The sequence below is a fragment of the Rhinoderma darwinii genome, chromosome 4 (genome assembly GCF_050947455.1).
Source record: "Rhinoderma darwinii isolate aRhiDar2 chromosome 4, aRhiDar2.hap1, whole genome shotgun sequence".
NCBI lineage: Eukaryota > Metazoa > Chordata > Amphibia > Anura > Rhinodermatidae > Rhinoderma > Rhinoderma darwinii.
This window is the reverse complement of record NC_134690.1, coordinates 74,729,818-74,743,676: the sequence shown is the minus strand read 5'-3', so window position 1 is coordinate 74,743,676 and position 13,859 is coordinate 74,729,818. Positions and strand designations below refer to the sequence as shown.

Sequence of the window (13,859 nt, the reverse complement as noted above, 5' to 3'; positions counted from 1 at the left end):
CGTTCCACAAAAAACAAGCCCTCACACCGCTCCGTCAACGTAAAAATAACACGTTATAACTCTCAGAACGCAATGATGCAAAATGATTCTAAATGACGGCCCAGGTTAATTTTTTAGGTCCAGTAGAATTTCACTAAATACCCCACTTCGTCATTTGCTGGACCCCACAGGTGGACCCTGTAGATGCAGCGGAGATGAGGAAACTTTAGGGCCTTGTGCTGCTTATAGGGCTAGTGGATAAGTCAAAGATTAGGCAATCCTGGACCGCAGATATTTTGTACGATACCCAAAAAACCCGGCCTGTGCATAAAGGATTGGTTCAAAGCGTACCACACCACTCCATGGATTATTCATTCACCCCATTATTACATCATCGTATTATGCCCTGATGTACTCCGCCTAACTTACATATATCCTGATGTACTCCACCCACATATCATATACCCTGATGTACTCCACCCATCTTACATATACCCTGATGTACTCCGCCCAGCTTACATATACCCTGATATACTCCAAACAGCTTACATATACCCTGATGTACTCCAAACAGCTTACATATACCCTGATGTACTCCGCCCAGTTTACATATACCTTAATGTACTCCGCCCAGTTTACATATACCCTGATGCACCCATCACAGTTTACATATACCCTGATGTACTCCACACAGCTTACATATTCCCTGATGTACTCCGCCCATCTTACATATACCCTGATGTACTCAGCCCAGTTTACATATACCCTGATGTACTCCGCCCAGCTTACATGTACCCTGATGTACTCCGCCCAGCTTCTATATACCCTGATGTACTCCACCAAGCTTAAATATACACTGATGTACTCCGCACATCTTACATATACCCTGATGTACTCTGCCCAGCTTAAATATACCCTGATGTACTCCACCCAGCTCACATATACCCTGATGTACTCCTCACAGCTTACATATACCCTGATGTACTCCGCACTCCTAGAACAATGTGATAGCGGGCTAAGTTGTGTCCACAAGGAACACCTTCCCTTTCATAACAGTTGGGCCACTCAAATTAATGCGATACAGAAGAAACTAAGTTCAAAGCCATATATCTAAAAATACAACCATTTTATTGACATAAAGGTTAGACAAACAATTATAAATTGGTATCAAAACAGAGAAGACTCTATAAATCTTCAAATGTACATAACAGGGTAACAGAACCTATGCTTAGACAAAGTATACTGTATTCTCCATATTAGTCACATAGGTAGTGCAGTAACCTGAAAGTGGCTATATCCTATCCAAAAAGTGCAAGTGCATATAATTTGGACAAAACAGTCCATATAAGGAAAGAAGAAGCCAGCAGTATCCGGAATGAAACAGCACCTTACCCATCTCAGTGGTCCTAAAAGCCTGCATGCAACACGCGTTTTGCGATCGGTGCTTCCTCAGGGGGTGTATAGTGTCCTGTTGCAGCGATTGCAGTTTAAATAAGGAATGTCACAAGTGTTTGAATTAGCAAAGCACCAATGAGTATCCGGCGCATATCCATTGGTGTAACCGGAAGTGACGCATGCCCCACTTGCGGCCCCCAGTGCTGTAGCGTGCATCCGGGTTCCTGACGCGTATCAGGAATTCCGGACATGCACAGTGCACTATAGGAGGCAGGAACGGGGCAGACATCACCGCTGGCCCCACACAAACAGAATGCACACCTCATTGGTCAACTGAAAAATGTAAGTAAAGAGTAGAATATTAACGACCCCGCCCCTTTCCTCGCTCCTCCCAAAAACCCATGCTCTGTTCGTATCTCAGTACAATACCTAATACTGTGTTGTAGTGTTAATGATCTGTAAAAAGATGCATGTTTCCATAAAATTAGTGGTGAACTCTGCTACAATAAAGGGGAAAGGGCAAAAAATATATAAAGCTGCCTCCCCCACAATGCTATAAATGTGATCATGTTACAAAAGTGAGAATTCGTTATCTCATCAGTATAAACTTGGTGATAGATAATACATAGAAATATACAGTAGCATGTCATTCTGCAGAATTGCATTCAAAACTACTTTCAAATATGTGAAAAATAGTGCTACGCAATATCCATAAAAACTATTGCTGTAAATAGACATATCGTTGTGATAAATACCATTGCAATAAACAAACAAAAAAAGTGAAAAAAAACAAAACAAAATATTTCAGTTTCCCAGTACATTATATGGAAGAATAAATGAAGCCGTGAAAAACGACAACTTGTCCCGCAAAAAACAAGCCCCCAAACGGCTATGTCCATGAAAAAATATAAAACGTATGGCTTTTGGAATGCGGGAAGGAAAAAATGAAAATGGAAATCCAAAAAATGGCTGCATCTCCAAGGAGTTAAAGTAGATAAACCCAAAATAGTGCAACTTATCCCTTGGCAGCCAATGGAAGGTATCAGCGATCATTCCTCCCCAATGTAAAAGCTGCAGCATGCCACATATATACCAATAAGCTACAGGCATATAACAATACAGTACAGTACAATCATGATAACAATAATTTTGTAGAATTTAGTCCTAATCAAAAATGTAAATAAGAAATACTTTAGTCTTTTTTCTGTTATTTTTATCCAATTTAGCAAAGGAAAGTCCCTGCTTAAAAGAACGTCAGAAAGTGCTAAGTGCAGGAACCCCTATGCGGGGAGCATTTCTACCTGATTGTGATGAAAAAGGCAACTACAGTCCAAAGCAATGCCATGGTAGCACCGGATATTGTTGGTGTGTTACTGAAAATGGTGAAGAGATTTCCGGTTCCAGAACCCCACCAGGACAAACGGCCCCAACATGTCAACATTCTGGTAAGAATCTACTTTATAATTACGGCCCGTATTTACGGGCCCATAGACTTCTATTGGCCACGGGTACCTTCCCGTATGCTTACGAGAAGGTGCCCGTGCCATTGAAAAATATGGAACATGTCCTATTTCAGGCCGTAATAACGGCACGGGCAGGCCCATAGAAGTCTATGGGGCTCCCGTAATTACGGGTGGCTACGTGTGTGCAACCGTAAATTCGGGAGCGTTGCTAGGCGACGTCAGGGTATAGTCACTGTCCATGGTACTGAAAGAGTTAACTGATCGGCAGTAACTCTTTCAGCACCCGGGACAGTGACTACCGCTGGAGTTAATAGTGTTAAAAGTTAACTTACCAAGGACTCCTGCTTCTTCCTCCAGTCCGGCCTCCCGGGATGACGTTTCATCCCATGTAACCGCTGCAGCCAATCACAGGCTGCAGCGGTCACATGGAATGCCGCGTCATCCAGGGAGGTCAGACTGGATGTCAAAAGAGGGACGCGTCACCAAGACAACGGTACGTATGAACTTCTTTTAGTTACAATCGCTGTGAAAACTCTGCCCGAAAAGGCTGCCCCTTCTCTCTTTCCAGCACTGATAGAGAGAAGGGGCTGCCGCTTAGTGCAGAGAAAACGGGTCCGTAAATACAGGTGGAATACTGGTGACACCGGACCCGTATTTACGGGCACGGGTCCGTAAATACTGGTGGAATACAGGTTGAATACGTGTGACAAAGGACCCGTATTTACGCCAGTATTTACGGGAGGAAAAAAATACGTTCGTGTGCATGAGGCCTTAAAGGAGATAAACCCAAAATAGTGTAACTTATTCCTTGGCAGCCTTTAAAAAGGTATCAGCGATCATTCCTCCCCAATTTAAAAGCTGCAGCATACCACAGACATATCAATAAGCTACAGGCATATAACAATACAGTACAGTACAATCATGATAACAATCATTTAGTATTATTTAGTCCTAATCCAAAAATTTTAATAGAAACAAAACTAAAGTATTGTTGGTTCTTCTGTATCCATTTTAGCAAAGGAAAGTCCCTGCTTAAAAGAACGTCAGAAAAAGCTAAGTGCAGGTCCCCCTATGCCAGGAGCATTTCTACCTGATTGTGATGAAAAAGGCAACTACAGTCCAAGGCAATGCCATGGTAGCACCGGATACTGTTGGTGTGTTAATAAAACTGGTGAAGAGATTTCCGGTTCCAGAACCCCACCTGGACAAACGCCCCCAACATGTCAATCTTCTGGTAAGAATCGACTTTATAATCACATCCTCTCCCTGTGCGCCGACATTATTAGAGTTATAAAATACCATTTCATTGAGTCCCTGTAATGATTTGTCACTATTGATACATTTTATCCCTTGTGAGACAGTGACAGGTAAAGTCATTGAGGGAAGGTACATTTCCCCTAGAATCCTGTCATATGTATCCTAGGCTTCAGGGAATGAGGGGAATGAGTATTTTTTGCAATAGAAAGCTCTAGCTTTCCAATCTCGGCTTAAGAAAAAGCCGGAAAAAGGGCCTGGAGTTGGATTGGGGAAGAGCAGGGTGGGTTCCCCAATCCCTAGTCCATCTCTGTTTGTAGGACAAGGCTGCTGCTCAATTAGCTGCACCTGCAACCTGTGTATAAAAAGGTGCAGACACAGTGTGTGTCAGTCTCACCCCTGACTCAGACCGGAGACTACTATGTCTGGAGTAGCCTGTATTCTATGTGAGTAAAGACCTGTGTTACTTTGTGTCCAGTGCCTGGTAGGAAGGCACTTGGTATAGTTAGATAATATCTTGTTTAGTTAGTGCTCAGACGAGCAGGATTTATTTTGTATTTTGCCTTGTTGTACAAGAGGCTGTTTCTTTGACAAGAATAAAACACAGGCAAAGCCCTGTTGTGAACTTTAATGCACGGTGTCCCTGTCTCTGGCTACTAAGAAACCGCTGTACCAACCTCTCCTGATGCTAAACCCTCACATATGGTGGCCGATGCGGGCACGGTCTTAAAGAGACATACACCTATTTAAAAGGACTTTTGCTGCTCCAAGCGGAAAATCGTTGCTAGGGGCAACAACACAATTTTTTTTCTCCCCGAGAGTGTTTGGAAGTGTATGTCTTGAGTGAAGGCGGCAACAGGGCTAGAAAAAGAGACTGTTAAAATGGATGAAATACTTAAACAGCTGATTCAGGCTAATATCAACCAGGGGAAGATAAGCACAGCTTTGCAAGAAGCCAGCGCGACTCAGCGAATGGTGCATGAGGAAGCCATGCGTGCACAGACTGAAACCAATATTCTGCTGGGTGAAGCCCACAGACTGGCCTTAAAAGAACAGCAGCAAATTAATCGCCATTTGCAAGACCAAATTCAGGCCTCATGGTTTGCGCCAAACCACTTGTGCAGCGGTACAGACATCTCTGCAGAAGATGACACCCACCGACGACGTTGAGGCCTATCTCATGGTGTTTGAGCGAGTGGCAGAACGAGACAAGTTATCTTCAGATCAGTGGGCAGCAGTGGTGGCACCTTTCCTAACCGGAGAGCCGCAAAAGGCGTACTTTGATCTCAATGAGCAGGATGCCAAGGATTACTCCAAGCTGAAGGGTGAGATCCTTGCCCGTCTGGGTGTTAATATGAATGTGCTTGCTCGACGGGTGCACAACTGGACTTTCGTGGAACACCTAACTGCGCGATCACAAATGTATGATCTTGTCCATCTTGCAAGGAAATGGCTACAGCCAGAGGAATCAACCCCTGCGCAGATCGTGGAGAGAGTGGTGCTTGACAAATACATCCGCTCCTTACCACCAAAGGTTCAGCGTTGGGTCGGTCAAGGAGATCCTACAAATGCGGAACAGCTGGTGAACCTGATTGAAAGGTACAGAGCTACTCAGGATCTACTCCAAGAAGTACCGCCTGGATGTTCTAACCCCAGGAACAGAAAATCGTGCGGAACACCCGGTAAGACTGTTCCATTTACTAGAGGGGTCAGAAATGTCTTTAAGGGAGGTGGCTCAGAAAGGGAGCAGACGGAGGGAAGAAATCCCAGAGAGACACTGAAGGCCAGACCAGGGTCTCAAGTTGGGGACCGGGGCCGCATACAGTGCTGGCGGTGTTATGGACCTGGGCATATTGCTGCCAATTGTCCCCTGACTACTGAGCCAATGGAGTGTGATGGAGCAAGGCGAATATCCTTGTTTGCACGTCCTGTTTGTTCTGCTGAGACGGTTTACGAGACTGAACAACAAATGTGTGTCGTAAAAGTGGAAGGGTGTACTGTGAGTGCCTTGCTGGATTCTGGGAGTCTGGTTATCCTGGTGCATGCCAGCCTGATAGACCCTGGAACATTCAGCAGACATAGTATAGGGGTCCTGTGCATTCATGGGGACACTAAAGAATACCCCACCGCATTGGTCACTCTAGAGACTTCCTGTGGAACCGCTTGCCATGAGGTGGGTGTGGTCAAGTCCCTAATGCACAGTGTGATCCTGGGGAGAGACTTCCCAGTGTTGTGGGACTTGTGGAGGAAGAAAGATGTAACCTCCACTGTAAATGTTAATGATGGTATCAATGTGTGCGCTGTGATTAGCCCAGAACCCTTTAACGAGGATGCTGAGGTGCCAGCAGTAGGGGTGACCACTGAGCCTGATAAATTTCCTCTGGCTGTTTTTGCTGGTGAAACAGATGAGCAGGAGGAAATTTCTGAGATACCAGAGTTAAATGTATCACGTAACAATTTTGGGACCGCTCAACTTAGCGATCCCACATTGGTAAAAGCCAGGGAAAATACTAAGGTATTAAATGGAGTGCCTCAACATCCAGGGGCTGATAAGGTGTTTCCACACATGGCGGTTAACCAGGATTTGCTGTATCGGATAGATAACGTACGTGGGGAGGTTGTTGAACAGCTGGTGATACCCCAACCGTATCGTAGAACGGTGTTGGACCTGGCTCATAAACACGTGCTGGGTGGACATCTAGGTTGCGAAAAGACCAGAGAGCGTATCTTACAACGATTCTTCTTACCGGGGGTATATACGGAAGTTCAGAGGTATTCCGAGTCCTGCCCGGAGTGTCAGATAACGGCTCCTATGCCACATTTTAGGAGTCCGCTGGTGCCTTTGCCTATCATTGGGATCCCTTTTGAAAGAATTGCCATGGATCTGGTCGGCTCTTTAGTCAAATCTTCTAGAGGACGTCAATATATCCTAGTGGTGTTGGACTATGCCACACGCTACCTTGAGGCAGTCCCTTTGCGAAATTCCTCTTCAAAAGCCATTGAAAGAGAGTTGTTTTACATGTTTTCCCGTACTGGTTTACCTAAGGAAATCCTTACCGATCAGGGAACTCCCTTTATGTCCAAAATCACCAAGGAATTATGCAAACTGCTGAAAATTAAACACCTGTGTACCTCTATATATCACCCTCAAACTGATGGTCTTGTCGAAAGATTCAATAAGACATTAAAAGGCATGTTGAGGAAGGTGGTTAGTAAGGATGGGAAGGATTGGGACTGTCTTCTGCCCTATTTGATGTTCGCTGTACGTGAAGTTCCTCAATCATCCACAGGGTTTTCTCCTTTTGAACTTGTATACGGCAGACAACCCCGTGGTCTCCTGGACATAGCCAAGGAAACCTGGGAGCAAGAGTCCACACCTTATAGGAGTGTAATTGAGCATGTCACGTTGATGCAAGACCGAATCGCTGCGGTCATGCCGATAGTTAAGGAACACTTGGAGCAAGCTCAGGATGCTCAGAGCAGGGTGTATAACCGAACTGCTAAAGTTAGAAATTTTAACTCTGGTGATCGAGTGTTGGTCTTAGTGCCAACCGTAGAATGCAAATTTCTTGCTAGATGGCAAGGGCCATATGAGATAATTGAAAAGGTGGTGGATGTAAATTATAAAGTTTACCAACCAGGTAAAAGGAAGACAGTGCAGTTATACCATGTAAACTTCATTAAGCCATGGAAAGAAAGAGAGACCCTCGTGGCAGTAAGTACCCCCTACAGTCTTAACCCAGATATGTATGTGTCAGAATCACTCGCAAAGCCACAGAAACAGGAGACAAAAGAGTTTGTGCAGAGAAACACAGACGTGTTTTCAGAACTGCCAGGACAGACTAGTATAATAAAACATGACATTGTGACCGAGCCTCAGGTTCGGGTCCACTTGAAACCCTACAGAGTCCCTGAAGCTCGTAGACAAGCCATATCTGAGGAGGTCAAGAAAATGCTAGACCTTGGGATTATTGAAGAGTCAAAAAGTGAATGGTCAAGTCCCATTGTATTGATTCCGAAACCAGATGGGTCATTACGTTTCTGTAACGACTTCCGCAAGTTAAATGAGATGTCAAAGTTTGACGCATACCCAATGCCAAGAGTTGACGAGTTAATAGAGAGACTGGGCCATTCAAGGTATTTTTCAACACTTGATTTAACCAAAGGCTATTGGCAAGTACCCCTCACGGAGGGCGCCAAAGAGAAAACTGCGTTCATCACCCAGGATGGTCTGTTTCAATCTATTTGTTTACCATTTGGGCTACATGGGGCTCCAGTGACCTTTCAAAGGTTAATGGACATAGTCCTCAAACCCCATCGTCGGCATGCATTTTCGGCATATCTGGACGACATTATAATCTTTAGTGATGACAGGGAAAGCCTCTTACCAAAAGTACAAGCAGTACTAAACTGCCTCAGAGCCGCGGGGTTAACAGCAAACCCAAAAATGTTCCTTAGGCTTGGAGGAAGCACGGTATCTGGGGTACATAATTGGGAGAGGGGTGATAAAGCCACAGGTCAACAAAGTTGAGGCTATCCAAAACTGGCCCCAGCCCTCAACCAAAAAGCAGGTCAGAGCTTTTCTAGGAATTGTAGGTTATTACCGCAGGTTCATTCCAAACTTTGCCAGCACAGCAGCGCCCCTAACGGATCTTACCAAGGGAAGTAAGTCTGTCATGGTCAAGTGGGACACGAAGGCTAAAAGCGCCTTTCAAGAGTTGAAACTGGCCCTCTGTAACCAACCAGTCTTAGTCACTCCTGACTTCAAAAAGGAGTTTGTTGTCCAAACTGATGCTTCTGATGTGGGGCTCGGAGCAGTTCTGTCACAAGAGGTGGGTGGTGAGGAACATCCTGTGACCTATTTGAGCAGAAAACTTACCCCGGCTGAGAAAAACTATAGCATAGTTGAACGGGAGTGCTTGCCAATTAAGTGGGCACTTGAGTCCCTGAGATATTATTTATTGGGTCGTCGGTTAGGTTGGTTACAGACCACTCTCCTCTTACGTGGATGTGTCAAGCTAAAGAGAGAAATTCAAGAGTTACACGGTGGTTTCTTACTTTGCAGAACTTCAAATATACTGTGGAACACAGAGCAGGAAAACTGCAGGGCAATGCTGACGCTTTGTCTAGGACACACTGCCTTGTAGCTAAATGTGTCCGATCCCACGGGCTCGAACAGAGGAAGAGGGTATGTGAGACAGTGACAGGTAAAGTCATTGAGGGAAGGTACATTTCCCCTAGAATCCTGTCATATGTATCCTAGGCTTCAGGGAATGAGTATTTTTTGCAATAGAAAGCTCTAGCTTTCCAATCTCGGCTTAAGGAAAAGCCGGAAAAAGGGCCTGGAGTTGGATTGGGGAAGAGCAGGGTGGGTTCCCCAATCCCTAGTCCATCTCTGTTTGTAGGACAAGGCTGCTGCTCAATTAGCTGCACCTGCAGCCTGTGTATAAAAAGGTGCAGACACAGTGTGTGTCAGTCTCACCCCTGACTTAGACCGGAGACTACTAAGTCTGGAGTAGCCTGTATTCTATGTGAGTAAAGACCTGTGTTACTTTGTGTCCAGTGCCTGGTAGGAAGGCACTTGGTATAGTTAGATAATATCTTGTTTAGTTAGTGCTCAGACGAGCAGGATTTATTTTGTATTTTGCCTTGTTGTACAAGAGGCTGTTTCTTTGACAAGAATAAAACAGAGGCAAAGCCCTGTTATGAACTTTAATGCACGGTGTTCCTGTCTCTGGCTACTAAGAAACTGCTGTACCAACCTCTCCTGATGCTAAACCCTCACACCCTTTAATGAGTTTTCTTATTTTTAAAAGCTTTTTTAACCCCTTCCCGCAAATTGACAGGTCTGGTACTTCGGCATAACAAGCAGATTCCCGCAATCTGACGTACCAGACCCGTCATAAAGATGAATCAGGCACAGGAGCTGTGCGCGCTTCATCTTCAGCGAGTGTCAGCTGTAATATACAGCTTACATCCTGCTGCAACGGCGGTTAAACCCCTTTAAATCGCTGCCGTTAAACCCCTTCAATGTGGCGGTCAAGGGCGTCCGCCACATTGAATTGGGTGACAGAGGGCTCCCTCTGTACCCCCCATCGTAGGTTGCGATGGTTGCTGCTATGGCAACGAGGAAGCCTAGCAACGGCTTCCTGGTGTCCAGGTACGGAAGCCTATTAGGTCCTGCCCAAGACAGGACCTAATAGGCTTAACTGTCAGATGAAGAATGACAGTTATAATACACTGCATTACATAACTACATACATAAGTAGTGCAGTGTATTGTACTGGGGATCAGAATATCATATCTTCTATTCCCCAGGTAAGTGTAAAAAACAAAAGTAAAAAAAAGTAAAAAAAAATGTTTACGAAAAATCAATAAATAAAAGTTTTAAGTAATAAAAACAATAATCTCCCTGTTTCCCTGATCAAGTTGTTTATAATTAGAAAAAAAAGAAAAAAAAACTATACATAATAGGTATCGTTGCGGCCTGATTTATAAAGATATCACGTTATTTTTACCGCACGTAAACACCGTAAAAAAAAATAAATAAAAAACAATGTCAGAATTTAGTTTTTGGTCACCTTGTCTCAGAAAAAATGTAATAAAAAGTCGCAAGTACCACTAAATGGTACCCACAAAAACTACCGTTCGAAACGTAAAAACAAGCCTTCCTACAGTGATATTAACTAAAAAATAAAAAAGTTATGGCTGTCAGGATATGGCGACACTAAAACATGATTTTTTGTAGAAAAGTGTATTTTTATTGTGGGAAATTAGTAAAACATAAAAAAACTATATAAATTTGGTGTCGCTGTAATCGTTTAGACTCAAAGTTAACATGTTGTTTATACTGCACGTTGAACACTAAAAAAGAAGAAACAAAACAATGCTAGAAGTGCTGTTTGTTGGTTTCCTCGTCTCCCAAAAAATAAAAAATAAATAATAATAATTTAAAAAAAATCGCATGTACCTCAAAATGGAACCAATAAAAATTACATCTCGTTCCACAAAAAACGCGCCCTCACACAGCTCCGTCAACGTAAAAGTAACACGTTATAACTCTCAGAACGCAATGATGCAAAATGATTCTAAATGACGGCCCAGGTTAATTTTTTAGGTCCAGTAGAATTTCACTAAATACCCCACATCGTCATTTGCTGGACCCCACAGGTAGACCCTGTAGATGCAGCGGAGATGAGGAAACTTTAGGGCCTTGTGCTGCTTATAGGGCTAGTGAATAAGTCAAAGATTAGGCAATACTGGAGCGCAGATATTTTGTTCAAAGCGTACCACACCACTCCATGGATTATTCATTCACCCCATTATTACATCATCGTATTATGCCCTGATGTACTCCGCCTAGCTTACATATATCCTGTTGTACTCCACCCACATATCATATACCCTGATGTACTCCCCCCATCTTACATATACCCTGATGTACTCCGCCCAGATTACATATACCCTGATGTACTCCGCCCAGCTTACATATACCCTGATGTACTCCAAACAGCTTACATATACCCTGATGTACTCCGCCCATCTTACATATACCCTGATGTACTCCGCCCATCTTACATATACCCTGATGTACTCCGCCCAGTTTACATATACCCTAATGTACTCCGCCCAGCTAACATATACCCTGATGCACTCATCACAGCTTACATATACCCTGATGTACTTCGCCCATCTTACATATACCCTGATGTACTCCGCCCAGTTTACATATACCCTGATGTACTCATCACAGGTTACATATACCCTGATGTACTCCCCCCAGCTTCTATATACCCTGATGTACTCCACCAAGCTTAAATATACACTAATGTACTCCGCACATCTTACATATACCCTGATGTACTCTGCCCAGCTTAAATATACCCTGATGTACTCCGCCCAGCTTACATACACTACCGTTCAAAAGTTTAGGGTCACTTAGAAATGTCCTTATTTTTTAAAGAAAAGCAGTTTTTTTAAATGAAGATAACATTAAATTAATCAGAAATACACTCTATACATTGTTAGTGTGCTAAATGACTATTCTAGCTGCAAACGTCTAGTTTTTAATGCAATATCTACATAGGTGTATAGAGGCCCATTTCCAGCAATCATCACTTCAGTGTTCTAATGGTACATTGTGTTTGCTAACTGTGTTAGAAGGCTAATGGATGATTAGAAAACACTTGAAAACCCTTGTGCAATTATGTTAGCACCGCTGTAAACAGTTTTGCTGTTTAGAGGAGCTAGTTGAGAATCTGGAGCATTACATTTGTAGGTTCGATTAAACTCTCAAAATGGCTAGAAAAAGAGAGCTTTCATGTGAAACTCGTCAGTCTATTCTTGTTCTTAGAAATGAAGGCTATTCCATGCGAGAAATTGCCAAGAAACTGAAGATTTCCTACAACGGTGTGTACTACTCCCTTCAGAGGACAGCACAAACAGGCACTAACCGGAGTAGAAAGAGAAGTGGGAGGCCCCGCTGCACAACTGAGCAACAAGACAAGTATATTAGAGTCTCTAGTTTGAGAAATAGACACCTCACAGGTCCTCAACTGGCAGCTTCATTAAATAGTACCCGCAAAACGCCAGTGTCAACGTCTACAGTGAAGAGGCAACTCCGGGATGCTGGCCTTCAGGGCAGAGTGGCAAAGAAAAAGCCATATCTGAGACTGGCTAATAATAGGAAAAGATTAATATGGGCAAAAGCACACAGACATTGGACAGAGGAAGATTGGAAAAAAGTGTTATGGACAGACGAATCGAAGTTTGAGGTGTTTGGATTACACAGAAGAACATTTGTGAGACACAGAACAACTGAAAAGATGCTGGAAGAGTGCCTGAAGCCATCTGTCAAGCATGGTGGAGGTAATGTGATGGTCTGGGGTTGCTTTGGTGCTGGTAAAGTGGGAGATTTGTAGAAGGTAAAAGGGATTTTGAATAAGGAAGGCTATCACTCCATTTTGCAACGCCATGCCATACCCTGTGGACAGCGCTTGATTGGAGCCAATTTCATCCTACAACAGGACAATGACCCAAAGCACACCTCCAAATTATGCAAGAACTATTTAGGGAAGAAGCAGGCAGCTGGTATTCTATCTGTAATGGAGTGGCCAGCGCTGTCACCAGATCTCAACCCCATAGAGCTGTTGTGGAAGCAGCTTGACCGTATGGTACGCAAGAAATGCCCATCAAGCCAATCCAACTTGTGGGAGGGCCTTCTGGAAGCATGGGGTGAAATTTCTCCCGATTACCTCAGCAAATTAACAGCTAGAATGCCTAAGGTCTGCAATGCTGTAATTGCTGCAAATGGAGCATTCTTTGACAAAAGCAAAGTTTGAAGGAGAAAATTATTATTTCAAATAAAAATCATTATTTCTAACCTTGTCAATGTCTTGACTATATTTTCTAGTCATTTTGCAACTCATTTGATAAATATAAGTGTGAGTTTTCATGGAAAACACGAAATTGTCTGGGTGACCCCAAACTTTTGAACGGTAGTGTATACCCTGATGTACTCTGCACAGCTTACATATACCCTGATGTACTCCGCACAGCTTACATATACCCTGATGTACTCCACAGCTTACATATACCCTGATGCACTCCACCCAGCTTACATATACCCTGATGTACTCCTCACAGCTTACATATACCCTTATGTACTCCACACAGCTTACATATAGCTTGATGTACAATGCACAGCTTACATGTAACAAATATATAAACTCCTAGAACAATGTTATAGCGGGCTAAGTTGTGTCCACA

At 43.6% G+C, this 13,859-nt stretch overlaps 1 protein-coding gene across 6 annotated transcripts in view; it reads left to right on the top strand.

The window, feature by feature from the left end:
- The window catches only part of LOC142759243 (saxiphilin-like), a 137,281-nt gene that overhangs the window by 58,238 nt on the left and 65,184 nt on the right, over positions 1-13,859 (top strand). For all 6 annotated transcript variants that reach the window (XM_075861209.1, XM_075861208.1, XM_075861205.1 and 3 more), the window contains 2 exons: positions 2,601-2,819; positions 3,853-4,071. In XM_075861209.1, the coding sequence (XP_075717324.1) occupies positions 2,601-2,819; positions 3,853-4,071 (438 nt within the window). The remainder of the gene's footprint in view (positions 1-2,600; positions 2,820-3,852; positions 4,072-13,859) is intronic.